General features: G+C 49.2%; 2 protein-coding genes across 20 annotated transcripts in view; one reads left to right on the plus strand and one right to left on the minus strand.

The window, feature by feature from the left end:
* RNF169 (ring finger protein 169) lies at positions 1 to 24,170 on the plus strand. The gene is made up of 6 exons (XM_065068358.1): positions 1 to 365; positions 9,222 to 9,298; positions 15,438 to 15,584; positions 16,402 to 16,514; positions 17,185 to 17,281; positions 18,705 to 24,170. The coding sequence occupies exons 1-6, from the start codon at positions 32 to 34 to the stop codon at positions 19,914 to 19,916; spliced, it is 1,980 nt and encodes a 659-aa protein (XP_064924430.1). The 5' UTR covers positions 1 to 31; the 3' UTR covers positions 19,917 to 24,170.
* Positions 22,609 to 27,902, minus strand: part of XRRA1 (X-ray radiation resistance associated 1) — a 21,839-nt gene continuing 16,545 nt past the window's right edge. For 17 of the 19 annotated variants that reach the window (XM_065067126.1, XM_065067326.1, XM_065067700.1 and 14 more), the window contains 4 exons: positions 27,130 to 27,295; positions 26,890 to 27,002; positions 25,963 to 26,068; positions 24,847 to 25,147 (listed from right to left, as the gene is read on the minus strand). In XM_065067126.1, the coding sequence (XP_064923198.1) occupies positions 24,906 to 25,147; positions 25,963 to 26,068; positions 26,890 to 27,002; positions 27,130 to 27,295 (627 nt within the window). In that variant the 3' untranslated portion in view covers positions 24,847 to 24,905. Of the gene's footprint in view, positions 24,797 to 24,846; positions 25,148 to 25,962; positions 26,069 to 26,889; positions 27,003 to 27,129; positions 27,296 to 27,902 lie in introns of those variants that run through there. The other 2 variants (XM_065068229.1, XM_065067928.1) reach the window with 1 other exon arrangement.

Below are 27,902 nucleotides of genomic sequence, written 5' to 3' on the forward strand. Positions count from 1 at the left end.
CCGACGCTCTGTCCCTTCAAAGTGTGAGAAGATGGCGGCGGCGGGCCTGGGCGGCCGGGCCGCGCTGCCGGCGCGGCGGGGGCGGCGGCGGCGGGGGCGGGCCGGGGCGGCGGCGGAGGAGGACGACGAGGCGGTGCTGGTGGAGTGCCCGGTGTGCCGGCAGGCGCTGGTGGAGGCGGTGACGCCGCCCTGCCGCCACTCGCTCTGCCTCGCCTGCTTCCAGCGGTGCCTGCAGGGCCCGGGCCTCTACTGCCCGCTCTGCCGCAGCCGCCTCTCCACCTGGGCCCGCCGCCAGCAGGCCCGCGCCGAGCCCGCCGCGACGACGGCCGCCGGAGGAGGCGGGGAGCAGCGGCCGCCGGACCAAGGTGCAGCGGCGGCGGCAGCGACGGGCGCCTCCCCATCCCCCCCTCCCGGTTCCAACCGGCGGCCAGAGGGGAACGGGAGGGGGAGGGGGGGGGTCGCGCGGGGGGCTCGGCCCTGAGGGGGCGCGGCCAGCGGCGGGTTCAACCCTGAGGGGCGTGGCCAGAGGGGGCTCCGCCCCTCAGTGGGCGTGGCCAGCTGTGCGCTGAGTTTGCGGGGGCTCAGCCGCTATTACAGGGTTGGGGGCTGGGGGGGGTGATCCCACCCTCAATTACAGTGTTGGGAGATGGGTTTTGGGGGGGACGCGTGTTTCCCCACTTCCACTCAGCATCTGTTGCACACACCGAGTGCACTTGAGCTCCCCTCACCGATGGGAAGAGGGGAGGTCACCATCCTGCTGCCCCCCAACCCATAGAGCGCTGGAGTGGTGCGAAGGGCAGGTTTTAACAGAACACCCCGGCCGGGGCAGCTCTGGCCTCTGCTTCACCCCAAAAGGGCGAGCGGATGATTATTTTGATACTAACGTTACCCAAAAAGCTGATGGTCGCGGCGGTGCCGCCCGTCTGGATGGCTGGTAAAAGTCAGGCTGGTTTGTGCCGCGGTGGGAGGCCAAAGCTCCCGTGCCGTGGGAAATCCTGCTCCCTCGTCAACACACAGAAAAGAGCCCCGTCGTTCCCGAGTTCGCGGCTTTTTGTCACGCATTTCCTCCCCGTCTCGAAACCCAACAGCCTTCCCCGACTCCTAGAAAACTATTTCCTTTTGAATAAATCCTCGTTTGAGCCGGCGACGCTGGTTTTTCCCGAGGTGCCGCGCGAGATGCCCATTTCACCGCTGTCAAAACTCCCAGCACGCCGGGATCTTCCACGGCGCGTGTTGGTTGGAGCCCCGCAGAGCAGCCGAGGCTTTAAGCAAGGCTTAAATGTCCTTTTAGCCACCCAGGCATGCCTTAACCATCCCTTTTCCAGCGTGTTACTGGTCTCCCGGTTCATGCTTGAGTCAGCGCCCTCTAATTTGCTAGGGGGAAAAAATTGGCAGGATGAGCTTAAACGGCTTAAATGGGTGGTTTGAAGTCACCCCGCTGACCTTTGCTGGGAGGGAACTGGGAAGTTTCCGCGCAGGAGGATTTGCTGAATGGATGAACAGACGGGCTGGCCGGAGGGAGCCGGGAGCGGATCCTCCTCCCTGAGGCAGCCGGAGGAGGGACAACAAAAATTCCCTGAGTCGATCTCCGCTCCGAGGTACTTGTGTCAGTCGTGCTTAAATAGACTCGGCTTGGTCCAGGCTGGCTTGGGTGAGAAAATCCAGCCATGCTGCTGGAATGTTTATAGAATCACAGGATGGTTTGGGTTGGAGGGACCTTAAAGCTCCCCCAGTGCCCCCCCTGCCATGAGCAGGGACATCTTCAGCAGCTCAGGTTGCTCAGAGCCCCGTCCAGCCTGGCCTGGGATGTCTCCAGGGATGGTTCATCCACCACCTCTCTGGCCAACCTGGGCCAGTACACAGTGCCTCGGTGGGTGGTTTTGAAAGAAAAATTAACTTTAATTCTCTGCTTGTCTTGATTTGTCTGAGGTGGGTGTGTTTTGCAGCAAGATGATCATGTTAGTTGTAATTTTCCGCCTGCCCAAACTTCCTAAAGCTCTGGAAATGTCTCAAAGAGAATCGTGGGGTGTCTGAGAGGTGCCCCCCAAACGCTGACAGACACCTGCACTCCAGTGCCACCTTGTAGTCTTGATTACAGCTTTGTCACGGACACTCTGAATTGAGCTGGACTAACCTGTATTTGCCTGTACTGTGATTGCGGTTCATACCGTAGACCTCGCCACCGTAAAATCGCGCTTAAAGTGGTTGATTTAGCAGTCGATGAGGTGAGAGAAAGTGAGATAAACTAAAGCGATCTGTAATCTTGAATGGCATTCCTAGTCTAGGCTCAAGCTTGTCCTTAAGCAGCGCTGGGCGGCTGCGTCGGGCTAAAAGCTGTGGAGGTAATTGACCACTTATGTTGTATGTTGGGCTTAATAGTGTGGAAATCAAAGTTGGTTGATCTGTGACAAATTGTGACCTCCTACGTGCAGAGAGGGAGCTGTGGATGTGGTTTATTTTGACATTAGTGAGGCTTATTGAAGAACCACAGCAAGGCTGAGCTTGGCGGGAACCTCTGGAGATCCAACCGCTCCTCAAAGCAGGGTCAACCTCTCCTGTGTCACTTAATGATCTTCATGGCCCTTCGGTGGTCAAGATAAACAACATCCATGGCTCTCTGCTCACGCACTGAGCCACGCACCTCATCCCAGATGACTGCTACGTTGGATAAGCGTGCTTTCCTCTTCATACATCCATGCTGACCACCTCCCAAACACCTTCTTCTCCTCCTTCATGGATCTGGAAATGCTTTCCAGGAGTTGTTTTTCCTTGGGATTCCTGAAGCTGGTCTTAGAATCACAGAAGGGTTTGGGTGTGAAGGACCTTCCCAGCTCCCCCAGTGCCCCCCCTGCCATGAGCAGGGACATCTTCACCAGCTCAGGTTGCTCAGAGCCCCGTCCAGCCTGGCCTGGGATGTCTCCAGGGATGGTTCATCCACCACCTCTCTGGCCAACCTGGGCCAGGCTCTCACCACCCTCAGCACAAACAGTTTCTTATATCTATGCTGAAACTCCCCTCCTTTAGTTTAAAACCATCACCCTTTGTCCTATGGCAACAGGCCCTGCTCAAAAGTCTGTCCCCATCTTTCTCCTCAGCCCCTTTTAAGTCCGGAAAGGCTGCACTAAGGTCTCCCTGGAGCTTCTCTTCTCCAGCTGAACAGCCCAGCTCTCTCAGCCTGTCCTCCCAGCAGAGCTGTTCCAGCCTTGTGACCATCTATGTGGCCTTCTCTGGACCTGCTGTCACCATAAAGACTGAGGAAAGGAGGCATTGAACATCTCAGCCTTTTCCATGCCCTTTAGCATCAGGTGTCCCCCCGACCCAGCAGCAGAACCACATTTTCCTTTTGGTGCTGATGTCCTTGTAGAAGCCTTTCTTGTCCATGGCGTCTACTTGCTTTGGACCCTTTTGACTCTTGTCTCCTGTAACAACCACACTGACACCCTCTTGAAGTCCCGGGAGGATATTATCATAGAATCATAGAATAGTTTGGGTTGGAAGGGACCTTCAAAGGTCATCTAGTCCAACCACAATGTCTGTCAGTGTCTATAGATCTGTGAGAGGTGGCAGTAAGGGCAGCAGAAGCAGGTTCTTCTCAGTGGTGCCCAATGACAGGACAGGGGACAAACTGAAACACAAGAAGTTTCTCTTACCATAAGAAAAAAGCCTTTTACTGGGAGAGCGATGGAGCCTGGCGCAGGTTGCGCAGGGAGGTTGTGGAGTCTCCATCCTCGGAGGTGTTCAAAACCCAACTGGACATGGACTTGGCCAGGTTTCTCCTGGTGACCCTGCTTGAGCAGATGGGTTTGGTCTCCAGAGGTCTTTGCCGACCTCAACCATTCTGTTGCCAAACACTGAAGAAGCTGATGTATTTCATTAAATCTTCAAAATCTTAAAAAACTACCTGGGATGACCTTTTGATGTACCTTGACTATAACAGCTTAAATTGGCTAATTAATCACAGTTTCAAGTCTCAATTTTTGTCATTTGCTTTGAGATTCATAGGTCCCACATCCCCTCTGCCTCCTCTCCAACCATCTTGAAGCACTTGGAAAAGCATCCTAGATGTTGGTGTAAAACCAGATTTTGAGCTCGAGATGCAATACTGGCTGTGAGACTTCGCTAAGTATGATTTTTTACATTCAAACAGTTGCCTGCTGAAAGTCTTGGAAGGCAGATAGGTGCAGCAGATGGGAGGCTTGTGTTTGAGGATTCAGCCAGCCAAGAAGAAGAAGAAAGAACAAACATATTCACGGTGAGGTGCTCAGCCTGATTTGTAAGAAAATAAGCACGTTCACGTTTCTCCCAAGGAAGATGGAACAGCCTAAGAATCAAGACAAAAGGATGTTGTGGAAAAGGAGAAGCAGATGAGATTGTGGCTGTGTCTTCTCCCACATCGGAAGAAATTGTTGGCCCTGAGGGTGGTGAATAATCAGTAGATTATTCTTAGCTTGTCTTAGTCCCCATGTCCGGTTTGCTGGACCACAGATGCAGGGCAGGAAAATGGGGCTGGCGATGCCGCGTGTTGTCATACCCATATGTGACAGCCCAAAATCTTCCTACAGCTCCAACCCTACTGATTCTTTCACTTATGAAAATTTACAGATTTGTGGCCAGAAGGTTCTAAGTTTTAATTTCATGTTTCCACAAATGCCCTGATGCCAAAGTATATACGTGTATATATATATATATATATGTGAAATTTTCCATTGGCATATCTTAACATAATTTAATTAACACCCTTTTAGAAGAACTAGAGCAGCTACTCTTGTTGGGAAACTGTTTCCAAAACTCTCCGTCGTCAGAAAACTTCTAACTTGTTGGTTTGTGTTTTGAAAACATTAAGATCTCGTCTTCATCTGCAAGTATAAACACAAACTGCTGGAAGTTAAAATGAAAAGAACAGTGAGAACCTCAAGATTTTGATCATCCCTGCCAGGAATAGAGGAGAGAGCTACAGAGTTTGCCGGGGACGAGGAGGATTTGATTTGATTTTTGAGCTTTGATTCACCGGATGGCATCAGTTCATTGAAAGCCAGGAGCCTCTGAACCACACAAGGGGAACCGAAGTGTTTTTGAATCAAGTTCAACTTCTTTTTATTCAACTGAATGCATCACCAGATGGGTGTTTCTGAATCTTTCGCCGGTAAATATAAAATGTGGTGTCCGGGAGCGTGGATTAACAGTGTAACACACACGTCTGTGCGCAAACGTTGAATATGGATGGAGTCATTCAAGGCTACGAGTCTCTAATAAAGACAAGCAGCGTTAAATAATTAGAGGATGTTTTGGCCTCTTCACTAGTGTAGAAACCAGTTGTTTTTATCCGAGATTGAGGACAATAGGATGAAGCTCTCGTCTGCCAACACAAAAGAGCAGGATGTCGGGTTTGACGCCGCCGCTGCGACTGTTTCGGTGCCATTGCCCTGTTTGGAAGGAGCCAACATTCCCGACGACCTTTCTGAGTCACCTTTGTTCAGAAACCATTTCTGTGGACACACAGCAAGCTCCAAAAATCAAGTAAAGGCCATTTTTTCCATCATTTTACGCATTCCCGCTGTTCTCCTAGGCCATAGTGTGCATCAAAGCAGCCGAGTAGACCTATAGTATTTATGTTTGATCACATAAGGATCACAGGTGATGCTCTGATCACGTTTTCTTCCTCCCTAGCTGCATCCCAGTGCGAGGACCGGTCTGGTTCCATTTGCACCGCTCTAACCCAGAAACTATAACGGGATGTTTTAAGCATCGATATCCAGTTGTGCAAACATTTATGTTTTCATCTCTTCTACACAGAGTTAGAAATTTGGGGTCTCTGTCTTATGACCCATCTATAAAATCTATAATGGTTGCATAAATATGCTCTATATAAAGATGCTATACATAAAAATGTGTCTACCTGATGTTAGACCACTAGCTAAACCAGCACAACTTTAGAGATAAATGTTGTTCCATTATTTAAATTCTATTCTGGCTTGCCGAACGCACATAAGCAATGAAACCAGTTGATGTGGCTTCTCTTTATCACTGCGTGTTTCCCTCGGCTTAGCTCCTGCGCTTTTATTACCCTGGGGGGGGAAAATATGCACCTTTTTAGCAGTGAAGATAAGGTCTGAGACAAGCCTTTTTTTTCTTTTTAAGCCTTATAATCTTTGTGTTTGGTTACAATATATTTTTCCCCCCTTTTAAAGCAAGTATTAAAGAGAGCAGTGTAGGGGAAAGGGACCTGGGGGTCCTGGGGACAGCAGGGTGACCATGAGCCAGCACTGGGCCCTTGTGGCCAGGAAGCCAATGGTACCTGGGGTGGGTTAGAAGGGGGTGGTCAGTAGGTCAGAGAGGTTCTCCTGCCCCTCTGCTCTGCCCTGGGGAGACCACACCTGGAATAGTGTGTCCAGTTGTGGCCCCTCAGTTCCAGCAGGACAGGGAACTGCTGGAGAGAGTCCAGCGCAGCCACCAAGATGCTGAAGGGAGTGGAGCATCTCCCGTGTGAGGAAAGGCTGAGGGAGCTGGGGCTCTGGAGCTGGACAAGAGGAGACTGAGGGGGGACTCATTCATGGGGATCAATATGGAAAGGGGGAGTGTCAGGAGGATGGAGCCAGGCTCTTCTCGGTGACAACCAGTGACAGGACAAGCCGCAATGGATACAAATTGGAACACAAGAGGCTCCACTTAAATTTGAGAAGCAACTTGTTCCTGGTGAGGGTGGCAGAGCCTGGCCCAGGCTGCCCAGGGAGGTTGTGGAGTCTCCTTCTGTGCAGACATTCCAACCCGCCTGGACACCTTCCTGTGTAACCTCATCTGGGTGTTCCTGCTCCATGGGGGGATTGCACTGCATGAGCTTTCCAGGTCCCTTCCAGTCCCTGACATTCTGGGATTCTGTGGCGTATTCAATGATTTGTTCAGCTCTGGCGTTCCCTCTCCGCAGCTCCTCGGAAGCTCCCGAGTCTGCGCTCACTGGTGGGGAGGGACTGAAATTACGCGGCTTTTCTCTAAGAACTTTTATAACTGAACTAGTGGGAGGTCTGATGGGTGAAAACAGGATTTTGTGAGGGTTTAAACAGGACCTTTTGGCACTGGGGCTGTGACGTGTCCCCAGGGAGGAGGCAAACGCCGCCGTGAACCTGATGCCCGCGGGGCAATCGGTCTGTTTGATTTCCTTACCCCGCCGTGAACTTTTTCATTTCGTGCCGACGTGTTTGAGCAATAAAAACACTCCCTCAACAAAACGTGTGCAATGGATCTGCCAGGTTATATCCATTAATTTTAGCGAGCTGGGAAGAGTAAATACGGCAGGGGTTTCCTTCTTATTCATACCTGTTTCATCCCGAAGTTCGGGATGATGAGCGATGCTGGATACGAGCTGAGCCAAGACGGTTGTTCAGGGCTTATTGTTTTATTCCGGTTGTTCCTTTTTCCATCCAGGCTCCTCCGACTGTACCGCAACTTGCCCAGACTTGTGCTGCGCAGAAGCGAGCGGGAGCTCGACAGGATGAAAATAGAACGAGTCGCTTGGGGAGTAACAAACTCCAGCAATGGAGGTTAAACTAGAACCTGGTGCCAAGAAGCTTTTTGGTTTCTGGATTCCCGAGGGGGACGGGAGGAAACGGGAGCAGGATGGGGAATTCCTGCCGGACAGAACGGCCCGTCCGCTCCCAAATAGCGACCTCGGGGAAGCTCAGAACCTCAGGGTTCTGCTCACTGCAGAACAATGGTTAGATTTCTCAAAGAGAAGCGCGACTTGAAAGAGTTCGGTTGGGGGTTCATTCTGTTACTGCATGGGGGAAATACAGCAAACCGAATGCTGCTGAACTTTTCTCCAGGTGTTTGTATCGGCAAACTGTCAGGATTCTTCTCTCCCTGATAACCGCTTGCAGAACAGACTTTCAGAAGACAAAATTCTTAGGAAAAAATAAGAAATGTAATGGAGAGAATAGCAGGAGGGCTGGATCCAGCTGGGAACCTGCACAGAGGTCCAACCGAGCATAGAAAACCACAGACTTTTATATCTTTACAAACCATTCACACCATGATTCAGTCCAATAGCAAAATTTCACTTTGGGGTCTTCTTGCTTCTCGTTGGATCTTTTCCTCTGATTCCACGTGGGCCTTTGTCTTGTTCAGCTGTTGACGTTGTTTCTGGTCCATGGCCTTAAAGGTGCTGTTTTGTCTGGATAAATCCTTTCTTAGCAAAGTGCAAAATAAGCCTTATCTTAAAATTGTTCAGTGTAGTTTGTAGTTGCTTTTGGTAAATATGAGCACAACTTTACAGCTTAAAATTTTAGCAAATCCAGGGAGCAAAGAGTATATTAAAAATCATACAACCTTTTATCTCTAAATAATTCATTATATTTAGTGTGCATCTACTTAAGCTAAATGATTAATATTGAACTTTGGCTCATCCACTGACCTGTGAGTAGTAAAACCATCGCTGTGCAGCTCGCTTATTTAACAGGGGGAGATCAAAGTGGCTCATCCAGGCTGTTGCATTTATAGAATGAAGCGGTTGACTCGTATTCAGATTGCACACAGTAGGAAAAGTCTGCACGACGCTCCCCGTGCCCACAAGTTATCGGGGTTCAGTTCCCGTTCTGCTTCCTATGGGTCTCCTGGAAGGATTTCTTGGCCCCACTGCAGCTCAGGCCTTTCCCTCCTCTGGAATCTGAACCAAACCGCTGCTGGTTCGGCTGGGAGGGTCGAGCGCACCCACCACACTGCGGGACGGCAAACGGAGGAGTAAAAATGTTATTCATATAGACAATAATATTCTCAAGATGATGGCTTAAATAGCAGGATGTGGATTCGGGGTGTTGCTGCTCTCAGCCCGCGTCTCCTGGGTGTCTGGCTGGAGCAGACTCATTAAGCCTGGTTTTATTTCTAGGACTGAGACTCCCTGTGACATCTCGGGCCTGTAACTTAACATCTGTGTTTACATCCTAAATACTCCCCCGATGGCTCGTCGAGAGCTCTTGAGAATCTCCAGAGAAACTCTAGAAGTGCACAATGGCGTTATTAATACTTGGCCGCCCTCCTCCAAGCATTTCTGTGTGTTAAGCAGAGCTTTGATAGCAGTATCGTCACATAAATATATGTGCTGGAAAAAATGCTACATAACCTCTCGCGCAGTGCCTGGAGAACTTGCCCATTTTGAGAAATAATGGACAACTCTGATCCCCATACACTAAAATGTATTTCCTTTTGTTTTTTATTTCCCCTTCTCTTTGCAGACTTTATATTCAGAGCACCCATTAAACTAAGCAAACCCGGGGAACTCCGAGAAGAATACGAAAGCCAGCTAAGGAAGGTACGGTATTCGGCGTAATCGTGGGGTTTCTTCCAGAATAAACTGGATTTCTTGCAGAAATGCCATCATGTATATCGATATATTTAATCAGTTTTCAGAGCCTTGATCTCTGGGATGCTGGTTTGTCTTTTTTTGTGCTGATTAGTTTACCTGTTGGGGAAAAGGAACCTTTTCTTTTCATAGTTGAAGTATTTTCTTTGGGTTTTCACTCAAAAACTGTAGAAAGCTGATATCTAAGTAGAAATAAAATAAACTTGTGCACTGGGTGGTGCTAAGTAGGAAAAGATTGTTGAAATGATATTTAAGGTAAATAACTAGTCTGGGAAATGCAAGTATGTGAGGAGACAATTAAAAGATGTGGAAGGGTCTTCTCTGCTGCCTGGATCTAGTGCAGTGCCTCAGGGGTTGGTACTGGGGCCGGTATTATTCAATATATTCATCAATGACTTGGACGAGGGAATAGAGTGACTGTCAGCAAGTTTGCTGGTGACACCAAGCTGGGAGGAGTGGCTGACACGCCAGAGGCTGTGCTGCCATCAGAGACCTGGACAGGCTGGAGAGCTGGGCGGGGAGAAATGTAATGAAATAGAACAAGGGCAAGTGTAGAGTCTTGAATCTGGGCAGGAACAACCCCAGGTTCCAGTGTAAGTTGGGGAATGAGCTGTTGGAGAGCAGTGTAGGGGAAAGGGACCTGGGGGTCCTGGGGACAGCAGGGTGACCATGAGCCAGCACTGGGCCCTTGTGGCCAGGAAGCCAATGGTACCTGGGGTGGGTTAGAAGGGGGTGGTCAGTAGGTCAGAGAGGTTCTCCTGCCCCTCTGCTCTGCCCTGGGGAGACCACACCTGGAATATTGTGTCCAGTTGTGGCCCCTCAGTTCCAGCAGGACAGGGAACTGCTGGAGAGAGTCCAGCGCAGCCACCAAGATGCTGAAGGGAGTGGAGCATCTCCCGTGTGAGGAAAGGCTGAGGGAGCTGGGGCTCTGGAGCTGGACAAGAGGACACTGAAGGGTGACTCATTCATGGGGATCAGTATGGAAAGGGTGAGTGTCAGAAGGATGGAGCCAGGCTCTTCTTGGTGACAACCAATGACAGGACAAGGGGCAATGGGTGCAAACTGGAACACAGGAGGTTCCACTTAAATATGAGAAGAAACTTCTCAGTGAGGGTGCCAGAGCCTGGCCCAGGCTGCCCAGGGAGGTTGTGGAGTCTCCTTCTGTGCAGACATTCCAACCCGCCTGGACACCTTCCTGTGTAACCTCATCTGGGTGTTCCTGCTCCATGGGGGGATTGCACTGGATGAGCTTTCCAGGTCCCTTCCAACCCCTCACATTCTGGGATCCTGTGAATTAAAAGTGACACCGATGGGCAGTGTTACTATAGATTATTAGGGTAAGTTTGTCCCTTTTAACTGGTCTTAAGAAATGCAAACACTTCTCTGGTCGAGGTGTCTTCCATGTGCTTTGTGCATAAAGTCTTGCGATTTGTGGCATTTTTAGCAAAATTTGTTGAGAAATTATTTGGGCAGTGGTATAAGTCTTAAACGCACAGAAATCTTATTCGTATAAAAATCTAGTTAATTAATTAAATGTGCATCACTGTATTTGGCCATTTATATTTTTTTCACTATAACCTTCATGAGGATCCTCAAGGTATTGTTGGCGTAAAGAAATAAAGCTTTTTATATAGATATTAACCATAAACCTCGCTAGGGTTTTATAGATTTCCCTGTAATAGTGAGCGGAAGATTTTCCATTATGATATTGGAGCAAATTCCTGCTGGACTTGTCGCTCGACATCTTCAATCCAGAATTTCCCTTGAACTCCTTGGTTCTTCCGAGTGTCTCCAAACTGATGCAAAACTGCATCTTCTGGAAGGATGAAACCATCTTTTCTCCCGTGATCCATAAAATAATGTATAGGAGCATCGCATCCATGCAGGACAAAGCAGGGATTTGTCACCGTTTGCTAATCCCGATCACTCCATTAAACCAACTTGAAGTGCAATTTATATAAAGTCCAATGAAGCACATTTGAAGCAGCTGAAGAGGTTTTTTGCATCTACCACTTCAGGAAAAAAAGATTCCATGTGCCAGCACTTCTCACTTCCCCACAAAAAGGCAATATTTTAACATATTTCTGGCATTTTGGGACATGGTTTTTATGTCATTCCTGTTCAGGTTGCTGCCTCCTTCTTTCTGCTCGCTGGCAGATAAGATTTCTTGCCCATCTCGACTTAAATTTGCTTTTTATGACCCTTGTTTTAACGAGCTGGGGATTTTCTGAGTCATCACCCAAGAGAAAAGGGCGACGTGATTTTTGTTGACAACCGACGATACGCTCACTGTGTTTCCATATCCCCTAAAAAGCCTCACTCAGCCTCATTAAACCGTCTTTCTATCGCAAGCCGTGTTAATGCAAACAGGAGGGAAACTCCTACCTGGGCATGTGCTGACATGCAGCTTTCCAGCCAGCAAACCCAGATGGTTTATTGAGCAAAAAGAAGATACCCTTGTTGGAAATATATGTTAGTCTTAAGCACAATCTTCCTGAAATTCTCATTTCCTACGCGAATTAAATGAGCGATTGCTTGTGGAGTGTTTGTTCCTGCAGCTCTGAAAGGCTACGGGCAAGTTAAAATACATTATCTGATAATCACACACCTGATGATGCTGCATCCAGGATTTCAAAGATGCTGCTCAGATAACATAAGATGCTCCTTCATGTTTCATAGCAGCTTGTTTCAGTTTCTCATCCTCACGTCCCAGTGCAATATTGCCACATTTCTAAGTAAATCCTGCGGGAGATAATTTCCATTAGGCTACTTAAAATGATTTTGATTAGTAAAAATGTCACCATTAGAATTAGCTTTTGTTTACAGCCTGAACTCCGCACCTGAATTTTCGTATCCCGTTAATTAGGAATCGTGTTGTTGCTTTTGCCACTGTCAGCAGAGCTTGTGTTTGCACCTCCCGTTAACGGTGCCGTGTCCTGGCCTAAAATCCTTAAATATTCCCATGTCTTGTTACATACGCTTGTGCCTTTAGATTTGAGAACTGAGAATTTTATAAGTTAGGCAAAAAAAGTGAAGATTTCCGTAGAGCTTATTTCCACGTGAGAAATACAGAAGGGACACAAGTGCTGGGCAGTATCTCAGCTGGCCAAAAAGAGTCATCTTTGACAGGAAGCTCAACCTGAGCCAACAGTGTGCCCAGGTGGCCAAGAATGCCAACGGTGTCCTGTCCTGGATCCAAACCAGCGTGGTCAGCAGGACAAGGGCAGTGATCCTTCCCCTGTGCTCTGCATTGGGGAGGCCACACCTGGAGTATTGTGTTCAGTTCTGGGCCCCTCAGCTCAGGAAAGAGATTGAAGTGCTGGAGCGGGTCCAGAGAAGAGCAACAAGACTGGGGAAGGGACTTGAGCACAAGCCCTATGGGGAGAGGCTGAGGGAGCTGGGCTTGTTTAGTCTGGAGAAGAGGAGGCTTAGAGCTGAGCTCAGCACTCTCTAGAACTACCTGAAGGGCAGTTCTAGCCAGGTGGGGATTGGGCTCTTCTCCCAGGCAGTCAGCAATAGGACAAGGGGCCATGGGCTTCAACTCTGCCAGGGGAAATTGAGGCTGGAGATGAGAAAGCAATTCTTTGCAGAGAGAGTGGTCAGGCATTGGAATGGCTGCCCAGGGAGGTGCTGGACTCACCGGCCCTGGAGGTTTTTAAGCTGAGATTGGACATGGCACTTAGTGCCGTGATCTAGTCAATGGGCTGGAGTTGGACCAAGGCTTGGACTGGATGATCTCTGAGGTCTTTTCCAACCCAGTCCATTCTGTGATTCTGTGATCTTTATGATAAATCTTGATGTTAACTTGTTTTCAAGATTATACTTTCAAAAGTCTCTTTAAATATTGTTCATGAAACGCGCAGCGGACTATTCATCATGTCTGCATCGTGTGGCCGCAATCTGCATTAGTCAGACCTTGTGTCGTCATTACTGCCTGAGATTATTAATAAATGAGGAATTCCAAGGTGATACATCTTAAAACAATTCTAAACAACAAGTCAGACAAGTCAGAAAATATTTGCTAATCACCCAAATTAGCCAATCAGAGGGAATTTTCCTGGTTTCTGCCTTCTCTCTTCATCATCTCTGGGGGTTTGGGTTCAGTAGCTTTTGTGTTCTTCCCAGCCTGAAAATCACTATGTGCTTTTCGTGGAATTCATCGTGAACTCTGTTTTCTTTGTCATCCGCATGTCCGTGCTTCTTATTTCCCCCCATCTTGCGGCACAGAAGATAAATACTAAATATTTTTGGAAGGATGAGTTGTTTCAACGCTGTCGTGAATTTTCCTGGAGGGTCCCGCAGCAAAACTGTCCCAGAAACTGAGGGGGAAATGACATTGTGTGAGAAGAGAGGGAGTGTAACAGAGCAGCTTTTTAAACAACTGGGATGTCTATACCCAAACGTGAGGGATAAACAGAATGATTTGGTTTCTTAGTGCTTGTCCCGAGCGGTGATTCATCAGCGTGACGGAGATCTATCAGTCAAAGGTCACGCTTGTTGGCCCAGAATTGTGCACAGGGGTTGGGTGGAGGAAGAAGGAAGAACTGAGTGTATATACGTATAGAGTATTTATGGCCTTCGTGCAAGTCTGAAGTTGAGGAAGAGGTGAGAGACAAGCTGAGGGAGAAGGGAGCCGGGCGATGTCCTGGGATGGGACTGTCTGAGGTACGTACGGCAGAGCCTGTTCCTTGGGAAAAGGGGTGGAAAGGAGGGTGGAATCATGGAATCATAGAGTAGTTTGGGTTGAAGGGACCTTAAAGCTCCCCCAGTGCCCCTCCTGCCATGAGCAGGGACATCTTCACCAGCTCAGGGTGCTCAGAGCCCCGTCCAGCCTGGCCTGGGATGTCTCCAGGGATGGTTCATCCACCACCTCTCTGGCCAACCTGGGACAGGCTCTCACCACCCTCAGGGCAACAATTTCTCCCTCATGTGCAGCCTGAATCTCCCTCCTTTAGTTTAAAACCATCACCCCTTGTCCTATCACAACAGGCCCTGCTCAAAAGTCTGTCCCCATCTTTCTTTTCAGTCCCTTTAAAGGCCGCACTAAGGCCTCCCCGGAGCTTCTGTTCTCCAAGCTGATCCTGTGGTTTGGGAACAAAAGTTTCTGCAGGGAGAGCCTGGCCAGGAGGAGCTTGTGGAGACTAAAGATTGACCTTGGTTACTCAAAAGAGATGGCTACATGGTAGATTGTGCTTTTTGGAGGGAGGGAAGGAAGGCAAATCATAGAATCACAGAATGGTTTGTGTTGAAGGGACCTTCCCAGCTCCCCCAGTGCCCCCCCTGCCATGAGCAGGGACATCTTCACCAGCTCAGGTTGCTCAGAGCCCCGTCCAACCTGGTCTTGAAGGTCTCAAAGTGTTTGCACTTCTCTGAAATCCACTTTTCTCGTTCCCCACTCTCCATGTTACTGGAGTTCCACACGCTCCAGGATGGGCAGAGGATCTGCTGGGAAGGTCCAGTAGTTCAGCATGTCGACAAAATAATGTTGCATCGCAGCTTTTTTCTCAATTGCCAGGGTGGTAAAATGTAGCAAGAAAACATCTAAGAACACAGTGGAAATATAGGGGAAGCTTTGCTCGTCGGAGGCAATACCAAAAATGCTGAAAACAATAAGATTTCTTATATTATGTAGGTTTCAATGTGAGAATTGCTGTATCTAACCAATTTAATTTATTAATGTAGTCTACATGTCCACCAAATTGTGTCTACTGTGTTTAACTCCATTTGAAGCCTAAACCTGAAACACTGTAGCTTGCATGATTTTATTTGTAGCGTGATTATCTACAAGTAGACAAAAGCTTTTGTCTCTGTGTTAGAGGAGAGTGTGGCGGAGAAATCTTTGTCAAACCCTGGACCGTTCGCTGTTTGGCAAAGGGGAAAATATCCACGGTATTTGTGTGGAGAGCACGAATGTGAAAGTGCTGTAGGAACAAACTGGTTTTCACATTGTTGCTGCAGAGAGAAGCAGAGAAATGAAGACACGAAATTAAATGCTGTGGCCAGACTCTTGGAAAATCGCTTGTTGGCAACCAAGCGTAGGACTTGAAAACATTTTAACCACGCTGTCTCTTTTTGTCATTATTTCCAGCTGAGAGAAGAAAAATTACAAGAAGAAAAAGCTTCCGAGGATCTGATTCACAAGTTTGTTCTCGATGACATGGAAGGAGGCAAAAGAAAAACGGAAGAACAGCAGAAAAAAGATGAATCTTTAGTGCTCAAAGTGAACCAAGAGTGTGTAAGTAAGATTGTGTTTCCTTTTCTGCGTCGTAGGCGCTGGCAAGTGAAACGCTGCTAAGGCTCAGTCCTGGAGCAAGAACTGGTTTTTGTAAGACCTTGACTAGCTGAGTATCCCATTCCTGCTCGTTGAGCTCCCATCCTTGGACACAGGGAGCTTTTCTAGGGTTAATTAATTGATTTTGTCGGAGCCCTTGAATGCTGCGAGTGAATAGATCATAATGAGAACTGTCTTCTGAGGTTTGTGGATGTTCTTCTAGAGGTTTCTGCCCCCTTTTTGCCCCCTTTACTGGTGGCTGACGGTGCAGCTTTTCCAAACGTATCCATTACATCTGGAGAGGTCACCGCTGTGCTTTGCGCATCCTCGGTCTTCATATCTCCACCAGTCTTCTGCAGCGTACGATACTGTAGCCCAACAGATTCTTCATGCTGAGCTTGGCCTGTTTCTCATTTCAATCATGCAGCTCAGCAGGAAACGTATTTTAGTGTTTAAAGACTGATGGGCTGACGCATGGGTACTGAATAACATCTCGTAGTACCTTTCTTGTAGGATTTTCTCCCCGTTCCTCGATCAATAAATTAACTTTCTTTGATGACTGACAGCTGTACATAGGAACTCTATATTTATTTTTGCTTTATTTATGCTTTTGGCCAAATTTCCGAGCTGTCACAGCTCCAGCGAAGGAGCCACACGAGCAGCTGGTGTCCTGTAGGTATCATCTTTTGGAATCTTGAATATCTTTGCAAGAAAGAGCTTTGTTTTCCAAGCGGTTCTTTTTGTCATATGTGTCAGCTAACTCTCCCTTCATTGGCTTCAGTTTCCTGAACGTCTCTCGGATTCGGAGAACGAAGAACCGTTCCAGGGCAAGCAAACGCATCGCTCGGCTTTTGTTTCCAAGACCAGCGCCTACTCCTTTGCTTTCCTTTCAGGGTAAGATGCTGTGGTTTTATTTAAGCCAATTAATGTGCATTATATATGTTCTTTTGACTCTTGTTCTAAACATACCTGAGATGCTTTAAGTTAAAATGGTTGTCCCGATCCAAAATAAGTTATATTTTAATGGAATTTTAGAACTAATTGGTAGAATGTAGCGTCTGCCTGATGACCTGTGCTAAAACCCTGGACATTAACAAAGTCAGTGGTCATCCCACGAGGCAGAAAAATCATCACCTGTAGATTTAAATGACAGAAATCATTAAAGTATAGAATTCTGTGCGATGGACCCAAGAGCGCCGGATCTTTCTCCAGCACAGATGCTCAGAGTTCACATCAGCCCCAAAACCGTTTCTCAGTGAAAACCATTGCACCACGCGCTGGAATAATGAATCGCGTTTACGCTTGGGAAGCGCGGAGGTTTCCGTAGCGTCATCGTTAGCTCTGACCTCAGTTAATTACGAGGCGGAGGCGTCATTGAGTTTATGAACACAGCCCGGGGCGCTGCGGCAGATCCAAAATTCCTGGATCCCTTTACCCCGAGGGTGTAGGAGGAATCTCCTCCAGAGGAAAGATGCCAAGGACGCTGCCTCCCCCACAGGTATCTCCTGCCAACTCCATTGGGCTGGTTGTTCTTGCTCCACTTTTTAACCCCTGTGCTTTTCAGGAACCTGACCAAGGTGGAAAGGAGCCGGAGCTGCAACGACACCATTCAGGAGAGATCAAAGAGCAGGCAGAGATCAGCCCCAGCCAACAAAACAAAGGTACCGGCTGCGTCTGGAAACAAAAGGTTTCGATGTATAGATGTTCTTATCTGAGGTTACACAGCGCCGGTAATCTGGAAATATGAAATAACCGTGTTTGCGGCGCTGTGGGTGCTGCATTATCGCCGTGGGGCCAGTCACTTCCTCGCAGCTCACAATAAAAACCTGCCGGGTTAGAAATTACCGAGCAGAAAAGTAGACTACCGAATTGTTCGTTAGCACTGGAGGATAATTGGAAGTTGGAAGGATACTCATCATGCTTTTGTTTTCTAATTAATTTGCTTTTCAAGGCTGAATCCCTCAGACGATTAAAGAAAAATCTTTTAGAAGTTGAGAAAAAAATCCTTTCTTTCTCCCCCTTTTCTTTCTGAAACTGTTTAAACAGAGCAAAACTCACTGCTCTCCTGATCTTAGGACACTTTCTTTTGCACTTCCACACAATGGGAAGAGCTGCCCTGGTCTTGTTTCATCTTGTGTCCAGCAAAACAAGTGAATTCACCATCTGTTTTCCCCCTGTGCTGGGCACTGGGGAGGCCAAACCTCCAATCCTGGGGACAGTTTTGGGCCCCTCACACCAAGAAAGGGCTTGAGGTGCTGGATCGAGTGGAGAGAAGGGAACGGGGCTGGTGAGGGGCTGGAGCACAAGTGTGATGGGAGCGGCTGAGGGACCTGGGGGGTTCAGCTGGAGAACAGGAGCTGAGGGGAGACCTTCTGATCTCTGAACTGCCTGAAAGGAGCTTGGAGCCAGGGGGGTCGGGCTCTGCTCCCCAGGAACAAGCGCCAGGAGCAGAGGAAACGGCCTCAAGTTGCACCAGGGGAGGTTGAGGTTGGATGTGGGAACAATTTCTTCCCCAAAGGGCTGTGGGGCATTGGAACAGGCTGCCCAGGGCAGTGCTGGAGTCACCATCCCTGGAGGGTTGGACAGACGGACATGAGGTTCTCAGGACATGGGGCAGTGCCAGGGGTGGGAAATGTTTGGACTCGATGATCTTGAGGGTCTTTTCCAACCTAAATGATTCTGTCGTATCTTCATTCACGGGTATATCAAGCCCTGCAGTGTCAGCCCTCAGGGCACAACCTAAACCATCAGCTCCGAGAAGTTCCTCAGCAGGACGCAGTCTGGATATTGCTCGTTTAACAAATATCTCATTAATCCATTGTGCTAACTGCGTACTGTGTGTCTTTGCATTTCATTTCCTAAATCATGCCCAGGCCCTGCTGTTTGTAATAGAAACCTTCAAGCTCTGATTTGGGCTCATTTGGGCTCACTCCCAGGGCAGTGCTGGAGTCACCATCCATGGACGGTTGGACAGATGGAGATGAGGTTCTCAGGACATGGGGCAGGGACAGGGGTGGGGGAGTGGTTGGACTCAATGATCTTGAGGATCTTTTCCAACCAAAATGATTCTATGCATCCACGCAGGTCCCACCCATCACCAGCACATCGACGCCACTGGTTGGAGTTTTGTCGTCCACCCAGAACAACCGCTGCCTCTCAGCCCCAGACCTGACAGCGGAGAAGCGCCCGGTTCTCAACCCCGTTTCGTCCCTCTCGGCCCTGCACAAGCCAGAACGATCCATCAGCCCCGAGAGCAACGACAGCATCTCGGAAGAGCTCAACCACTTCAAGCCAATCGTCTGCTCCCCGTGTACTCCTCCCAAGAGGCTCCCCGACGGCAGAGTCCTGAGCCCTCTCATTATCAAATCCACCCCGAGAAACCTAAACCGGAGCCTGCAGAAACCAACCACCTACGAGGCCAGTCCTAGAATACTGAAAAAATGGGAGCAGATATTTCAGGAGCGCCAGATCAAAAAGACTCTCTCGAAAGCGACTCTTACGTCCTTGGCTTCGGAGCCTGGGGATGACGTTTTAGTTCCTGATGTCACCATCTCCAGCACTTGCGCTAAAGAGCAGCCGCAAATTCGGGACGATCACCTTCCGCCTGACACCACAGCAGACGCTCGCCCCGAGCTGGATTTCTTCCCTTCCATCAGTGAAACCAAGTTGGGAAGGGGGAGCGAGAAGAACCGAGAGTCACAAGCCTTAACAACAGATGACAGCGCTGCCGAACCAGACACGAGATCAAATGTCACCTCCCTAAATGCGCGAGTGTCCGAAGTTGCTGACCTCAAAGTGAACGCGTTCATGGACAAATCCTGTCTTGGTCTCGGCCCGAAAATGCTGAGCAGAAGACTCATGGGCGTCAGCGCGTCGCTGCCGGACAACACCACGCTGGGAGTCCCCATCAAAACGTCAGGAAAAAAGCAGCTGAAATACCTGAACAACAGCGAACTGATCAACGTGCAGAACAACACCTGCAACTCTGTGGAGAACATCATCGGCGAGCAAACCCCGTCGCTGAGACGAGGCCGCAAAAGACGCTGCAAAACGAAGCACTTGGAGCACAACGGCTCCGTCAAAAGACTGCGGCACACAGCCGGAGAGGCGGGTTTGGCTCCGGAGGATCGTTTGGTGCGGGAGGTGGAGCAGAAGCTCCAGCAGGAGGAGGAGGACAGGAGGTTGGCCCTGCACCTGCAGCGCATTTTCGACAGCGAGAACAGGACAGTGGACAGGCGGAAAGTGCGAGTCGATCGGTATCTGCTGCGCTCCAAGAGCACGCTGGGTGCCAAGTAGCGCCGCCGGACAATGTTGCCTTTGTAGAGGACGATGAGGTTTATCAAATTATCTTAGAGGAAAACTTATTTTTTTGTCATACTTCCACCCGCAGCAATTGTTTTGTTGTTTTATTTTTCATTTTGGTGGTGAGATATTTGCAGGTCCAGTTCAGAGAGAAGCCAGAGTCCTTTCAGATTAACAAAAACAAGGAGAATGGGGAAAAACAAACCCGTCCAGCTTTTGTCTCTCAGAGAAGTGTCCGTCGTCCCCGTGAATACACTGCAACGCCCGTACGCGCAGCCAGGGACGCTGGGTTGTGTGGGGTGTGGGATAAGGACCTTGTCCATTCCATGCCTTCCCACTTAAAAAATCAACTCACGGAGAGGAAAATAGACTTTTTCTGTCCTAAAGAGTCTCCTCCTCTCTGCCTGCCCCGTTTGCTCCCTGGCTGTGGCGCTCAGAGCGTCACTGATGGCAGCGGGTTCCAATGACCTGACTCGAGGGCCATTGGGAGGCCGATCCGTATTTCTGCTAAAAAATACCAAATAGATCCACCCGTAGTACTTACAAATGAATGTATCTCACTCTCTGCGCCGGCAGTACGGATCACAGGGTACTTGCTTTAAGTAAAAAGCCAAATGCAGTGAAGAAAGATATAAAATAAGGATTTTTTTGCTGAAAAGCCTTATAGGAACGTGGAGTTTCTTGGGCAGCAGAGCTGTGACCCAGCTGGTCCCTGCCTCTCTTTCACTAATGTTGAAGTGTAGAAAGGGAAACGCTGTCCGGGTGGTTTAGGGAAGGAGATTCTGCCTGCTGACACATTCCTGCTGGGTTGAGAGATCTCTCGGCACAGCTAAAACCTGGTTTTACACATCCCAGAGCATCCCAAGGTGGCATCACAAGGTGTCCAACATGCTCTCCTGGGCGTGCGATGGAAGAGTTGGGCCAGAATCCCAACCCTGCTCCTGCTCCGAGCCGCCTGGCCTCAGCTTCAAACCACTAAAAAAGCTCAGGTGAACGATGCACTAAAATAATTCCCACTTAAAAAGGCGTGAAATCGGAAGGACCAGAGCAGGCTCGGAGCCCGGGTGCGGTGTTGTCATCTTTAACACAATTTGATCTGTTATTTCCAGTAATCAGGCTCAAAAACTGTCAACTCAACTTAGTATTTGAAAGCCGCCTTGCAGAGTATTCACTGGGGACTCTCGGTGCTCACTGCAGTATTAACGATCGCGCTGATAACGAAGGGGTAGTTTCTGCAATTTAACCGTGTCCCCACGGTTTAAGCAGGTGGAGCTGATCTCAGAGAACGGTCATTGCCCAATTTCCTCGATCTAATAAATGGTTGAATTTCTCCCTCCACTTTAAATGGTTAAAAAAGAAGCCAGGAACTGGTTTTATTTTTCATTCTGCGAGGACCCTGGTGATTTTTTCCTAATTGAACTGGATTCATTTTTTTTTTTAAGGAAAAAAAAAAGAAATCTTATATTTTAATGGATAAAATTTATATATTTTAAATACTATATTTCAACAAATTGACACTTTCGTTTTGAGAGATCTTATAGCGATGATGCCGTAATATATATATCTCTATCTCTGTATCTCCCTAACACACAAACTACTGGATGGTTTAAGTCGGACCTAGGGTCGGTTAGACCCGGCCTGGGCTGCCCGGCCACTGCGGCTTGTGGGCCACATCTTTTCTGTGCCCTCTCCCGTGCTGCAGCCTCGTTGGGTTTCTGTTAATTAGAAGGAAATTAAATAATTAGGCCTTTGACAAGACATAGAAGAGCAGAACTGAGAGAAGGAGCGATGGGTCTGGATCGGCCCTTCGCAGTGAAATAAGCTCAGGAAGGAAAACCCACAGCTTTACTCACAATTCTTGTCATTTTGTCCCAATATTTGGAGGTAAAACATGCGCTTCTCAAGTGCATTTAGATGTATAATTCTTTTTACAGATCCCTTTCTCCATGGTTAATCCCTTAAGCCCAGATCAAACTTCCCCAAACCGTTTCCTTCTTCCTCATGGCGCTTGGGTGGGTTTAAGCCAGGCTTGGGCTCTCCAAGCGAGCCTGCACCACAAAAAAACTACATTTACATGCCGAACGTGTCCTTTTCTTTGCCCTCAAAAGAGATTTCGCAGTCCAACACACCAGGCCGGTGTCTTAAATATCTTCTTTTTACAAGATAACAGAAATATTTAGGTTTTTTGTGTGCTAGTTTCCTCTTTAAATCCAAGCTGGGCAGAAGCGCGAGAGGCAACGCCTGAGCTGGAGTTTGTGGCCAGCCAAAAGAAAAGCTTAATGGGACCCCTCGCACCCCCAATTTCTTAAATTTTGCCTTCACTGGGAAGCTGGCTCCCCAAAAACCAGAGATCCCGCATCCCAGCAGCGTTTCTTGGCTCCATGAGCGTCATGCACGATCCATTGCATCCGCACAGAAGATCTTTGGCCGTGGTGGTGGTTGAGATCGCAGCAGATTTCCGTAAAACATCAGGGTAGGATCGATCTTGTCTCTGTGCCCACAGGCTGAATTTCTATGTTTCGCTTCTCCATCTCATCGCTGAAGGACTGGGGGAAAACACGGGTTGTTTTCCAGCCGTCTCGCCGAGAACCTTTGGTTTTCTGCCTGAATTAGCAAGAACGCAACTGCCCTCGGCCAAAATCCACCCGAGACAGTGTCGGGTTCAAGACTTGAGGCGACGCGAAGCTAGGATGAATGTTTTTATTAATTTAGCACTCTACGTTTGTGTGAGCTTGCACAAAAACATAATTGTATATAATTACACTTGTAAAAGAGCAGGAATTCCCAGCCTCCACTCTTTAAAGGTGAGGGATGATGCTGCCTTTCACCACAAATCACGCCAGCCGAGAAGTAAAATACCTCTTGCTGAAGGGTGGATCTGCAGAGGCTCTTGAGATGAAACCACGTATTTATTTACGCTCGGACAAAAGTCATTTCTAACCCTCCTCCTTTCTGCGGCCGCCGTCGCTCGGGGATGAAAGCGGGACAGCGCGGGCGGGCAAGCATCCTCCCAAAATGTGAAGCTGTCTTGTCTTCCGAGCAAAGTAAAAATGCGGTTGCACTTACCCATGGGGCTGAGGTTGGGTTGACGACGGAAGGACCGTGTCTGCCAAAGATGCCACCGACTCGGGAAAGTTGTTTTCTGACCCTCCGGATCTCTCTGGCCGGGTAAAGCCGTTACGGAAGAGTCCGCGTTTGGAGTCAGCGAGATGAGATAAATGAAGGAAAAAGTGCCAAAAGAAGGGATCATGCCAGATGATTGTATAATGTTGTTCTATACTGTCAGTATTTTCTTCTTCCGATGCTCTTGTACATGCAGCGCACAGTAGTCATGAAGTGTAGCTTGAACAAGCGCTTCTTTGTATTTTCTCAGTGAAAACTGAAGCCTTAACAGACTGATTTTTAAAACAAGCCTTTAGCAACGCTCCGAGGATGGACCCAGGGACCCTCCAACAGCCCCGCGACACCTCCTCAGCGTCCGAAAGGTTGACAAGGAGCTCGTCCCATGTGGTGGGAGAAGCGTTTGACAAAAAGCCCGGCGCCTCTCACCTGTTTGGACACCCGGGATGAAAATCAACGCCTGTTGGACGTGACGATCTCGCGTGTCCTCGCAAAACGGGGACGTGACACCGGTTCGAACCGCAACACAAAAGCTGGGATGATCCCCACGTGTCCGACACGAACCTTTCTGTAAAACACCGTGAACATCAGCTCGAGAATTCGCTCTTCACTATGCAAATGGAAAAACCTTCAGCTGGTTACAAAGGGGGGGTCTGCGTGCGCCGAGTTTCCTTGGTGTTCACTGTCCAAACTGTTTAAAATCTAGATGTTGCTACACTCTTTTTTTCCGATAATGCTTTAAATCGTCGTGCTTTCGTATTCTCAGCTCGCCAGCAGAGCACTGGGGTGGGGAAAAAGGACTTTTAATGGTCATTTTGGGTCTCAGCTGAACCACCGTGGCTTCATCTGAATGTTTTTTAAAAAGCGATGGAAGTTCCTGAAGGACTGTGGACTTGCATGTGTAAAATGTGTGGGTAAAAATGACATGCAGGCGTCTGTCATGTTGTGGCTTCTGTTATTTGGAAACAGAGTAAATCCTGCTTGTGAAAAAAAATATATATATATTGTCACAAACCAGAAACATGCCAACTGTGTACAAAGAACGTGTTACGTTTTAACAGCAACGAGGACTTGAGCGGCAGGACCAAGGCCGAGGTTAAAACAGAATAAAACCAGGTTCTGACAGTGTTTTTGCAGTTGCTGAGTTATTTATGTATTTGTGGGGAAAAAAAAAGAAGGGTATAATGACATATTTTTCATGTAGGTGAGTGGCCAGTGGGCAGCGAGCATCCCCATCGCTTGGCCCGACCCCTCTGGTTGCACGGACCCAGCTGTTTTTAGGAAGGATCTAGGTTTTTAGTAACTATTTTGTGCGCAGTTCAGCTCCCTGAGCACATTGGGGTGCGGCTGGTTGGGCACGTACCTGCGGCGGGACGTGTTTCCCCGCCATGAGACGGATTTTCCCAGCTCTTGGCTGCAGGACAGAGCGATGCTGGGACAGCACGCAAGGGCTGAGCAAACTGGGGCGCTCCTATTAATTTGTCGTTAACGATGACGCTGCTGCTCACCCGCAAGCCCTACTTGTATAAACCCCATCACAAGCCGTGCTCATCACTGGACAGGGCAGTCACAGTGCTCCCCATCCTCTTCCAATCCCCCAAAACCGCAGCAGTTTTTCCGACAAGGTGGTTTTTGCGCAGGGATGGGATTTTCCAGGAACTGCAGAGCACAACAGCGAGCACACGTTGTTTTCAGGTATCGGTGCTTTCAAGCTGGAAGATACTGCCTGAAAAGCTGAATCTTGTCACCAACACCTGATTTTCCAAGGAGAAAAATGGTTTTGAACAAGTTACAAAACAAACAGTTTTATCCAGGAGGATCAAGGCGTGGGATGCTTTATTAAACCCCAGCCTATAGCGTGGACTAAACTTTGGGCACCTTCTTGGCCACGCTCTTTGCCGGCAGCGGGAGCTGTTTGGGGCTCCCCTGCTTGGACGTTGCTGCTGAGAGAAGAGCTTTGATCACCTGTTCCTCATCCGACGGCTCAGCTGCCTTCTCGCCGATGGTTGCCGGGGGGATCTGGAACATCTCCTGGAATTCCCTCATCAGCCTCCGAGCCTCCCGGTACGCCCTGGGGCTGGATTTCTTCTTTTGCAAAACAGACGCTGGAAAAGGTGTGAGTGGAGGGATGGGACGGCTCCCCTGCTGCAGTATTTGATCTTCCCTCCCACAGCTGCACCCGCCAGCGACCGCAGGTCCCTCCTGTCCCTGCAGCGTGGGGTATGTCACTGTGGCAGGGACACAAAGGTGGCTGCTGGGATCCTGGCACCTGCATGAACCACAGGAGCCACAAAAACAAAGGGACTGCTGGGCTTGAGTAACTCAAGAGTGAAAAGACGTGACAGGTTCAAGCCAGGGCAGTGGTTTTTACTGTAACCTGCAAAAAGTGCCTCATTTCCTTGCCTGTCATCCCCTGCTCTTCCCTCTTCAGTGCAAGGAAAGGAGAAAGTACCAGGCAGTAGCCAGCTCCTGCTTGCACTACCACTTCAGGATTGTATAGAATCATAGAATCATTTTGGTTGGAAAAGACCCTCAAGATCATCGAGTCCAACTGTTCCCCCACCCCTGGCACTGCCCCATGTCCTGAGAACCTCATGTCCGTCTGTCCAGCCCTCCAGGGATGGTGACTCCAGCACTGCACTGGGCAGCCTGTTCCAATGCCCCACAGCCCTTTGGTGAAGAAATTGTTCCCAAGATGCAATGTAAACCCTCACAGGTCCCTCAGCCGCTCCCATCACACTTGTGCTCCAGCCCCTTCCCCAGCTCTGTTTCCTTCTCACTCATTCCAGCACCTCAAGGGTTTTCTTGGTGTGAGGGATATATGTTGAGATGGGATGTATGTTCAGAGGGGTTTATGTTCAGACCTGCCTCTCCCTCTGCAGTGCCGTCAACAGGAGAGACCAAGAATGCAGCAACGTACCCAAGGGGACTTCAGTGAAGGTCGAGGTGTTTCCCATGGCCGTCAGGATTCCTTCCAGGACCTCTGCTCTCGTCTGTCGGGCAGGAGGGCCCGGCATCCTCCCACGCTGCAAGGAAAGTCAAGAGGATGCAGAGCGTCTCCCCTCCGCCCTCCAGGCTGATGATCCCTTGTTTCCTTTTCCTTCCCCTTCTCCCAAATTAACATTAGCCCATGGTTTTGCATGAGGTAGGTGAGACAGTCTTTTTTTTTTTTGGACCAAGCTGGTCCAAATATAAGACCAATATATAGTCTGTATTATATATGGACACCAATTTAAGAATATTATAGAGTAGTTTGGGTTGAAGGGACCTTCCCAGCTCCCCCAGTGCCCCCCCTGCCATGAGCAGGGACATCTTCACCAGCTCAGGTTGCTCAGAGCCCCGTCCAGCCTGGCCTGGGATGTCTCCAGGGATGGTTCATCCACCACCTCTCTGGCCAACCTGGGCCAGGCTCTCACCACCCTCAGGGCAACAATTTCTTCCTTGTGTCTGGCCTGAATCTCCCTCCTTTAGTTTAAAACCATCACCCCTTGTCCTATGGCAACAGGCCCTGCTCAAAAGTCTGTCCCCATCCCTGGAGACATCCCAGGCCAGGCTGGACAGGGCTCTGAGCAACCTGAGCTGGTGAAGATGTCCCTGCTCATGGCAGGGATGGCACTGGGGGAGCTGGGAAGGTCCCTTCAACCCAAACCATTCTGTGATTCCATGATTCTGTGATCCCAGCAGGTGGGTTCCCATGGGGGCTGCACACACCACGCCATGAGTGAGAGAGAACAGCGAGATGCCGGGATCAGGAACTGATGCCAAGCTCAGGCTCTCAGGATCCATCCAAACACATGGGCTGATCCACACACACAACCATTCTCCCTTTGCAGCTTCAGTTCTTCACCTTTTTCTGAGGCACGTAGGGCTTTTGTACACTGTCCAGTCGTGGCTTGGCGTCCCGGTAAACGAGGGGATGCTTCAGGATGTAGTACAGCGCTTGCACGTTCTTCTGTATCCCTGCAAACCAGAGGGAAAATATGACAATAGAAGCCCTTACTGCTTCTTTCTTGGTCAGGGTGGACCGCACCATCCATCAATCTGCCAAGGCTTTTCGAAGCAAGAGTGCTCTGCTGTCGTCACTCACCAACTGGCTCAATAAAATCTGGGTCTGTGTCCCCACCAAGCAGCTCCTCGTAGCCTTTGTATCGCTCTGGAACCACCTGGGAGCTTCCATCCTCACTCCGCTCACTCGTCTTCTCCGGCCTGCCCTCTGCCATGGGTCTGGGCAGGGATGTGGCCACATCCTCCACCTCAAAGCAGCGAAAGAATATAATTCACAGCAGCTAATGGAATCAGCCAGAGCCTGTCCTGCTGTGGCCAGTGGTCCCCTGTGGTGGCACCAAGCCACACAGCCACCGCCTCATCCCATCTCTGCTCAGCGGGACCAGGGGAGAGAGGGGCCATCCCCATGCCAGTGCAGCTGGTTCTTTTTTTTCCCCAAATAATCCCAAGATATTCAGGGAAAACAAGTCTGAAAGATGGCCTGGTGAGCACTAGGAGGGAGTTTTCCAGCAGATGCTGCAGGGAAAATGCTGAACTAATGAGCTCCTGCAGTTGGGGCTACACACCAAGCAGGACAGCCTCGTGTCACCCTGAGAAACAGGCCACCAATTAATGGTCATGGCATCGCATTTATGCATAGAATCATAGAATCATTTGGGTTGGAAGAGAGCCTCAAGATCACTGAGTCCAACCATTAACCAACCCTGTCCCTGCCCCATGTCCTGAGAACCTCCTGTCCGTCTGTCCAACCCTCCAGGGATGGTGACTCCAGCACTGCCCTGGGCAGCCTGTTCCAATGCCCCACAGCCCTTTGGGGAAGAAATTGTTCCCACATCCAACCTCAACCTCCCCTGG

Source organism: Columba livia, chromosome 1 (genome assembly GCF_036013475.1).
Source record: "Columba livia isolate bColLiv1 breed racing homer chromosome 1, bColLiv1.pat.W.v2, whole genome shotgun sequence".
Taxonomy (NCBI): domain Eukaryota; kingdom Metazoa; phylum Chordata; class Aves; order Columbiformes; family Columbidae; genus Columba; species Columba livia.

Coding starts and splice junctions, on each gene's coding strand:
- RNF169 (XM_065068358.1), top strand. CDS start 32: ATGGCGGCGGCGGGCCTGGGCGGCCGGGCCGCGCTGCCGGCGCGGCGG. Junction 15,585..16,401: donor TCAAAGTGAACCAAGAGTGT/GTAAGTAAGATT, acceptor CATTGGCTTCAG/TTTCCTGAACGTCTCTCGGA. Junction 16,515..17,184: donor TCCTTTGCTTTCCTTTCAGG/GTAAGATGCTGT, acceptor TGTGCTTTTCAG/GAACCTGACCAAGGTGGAAA.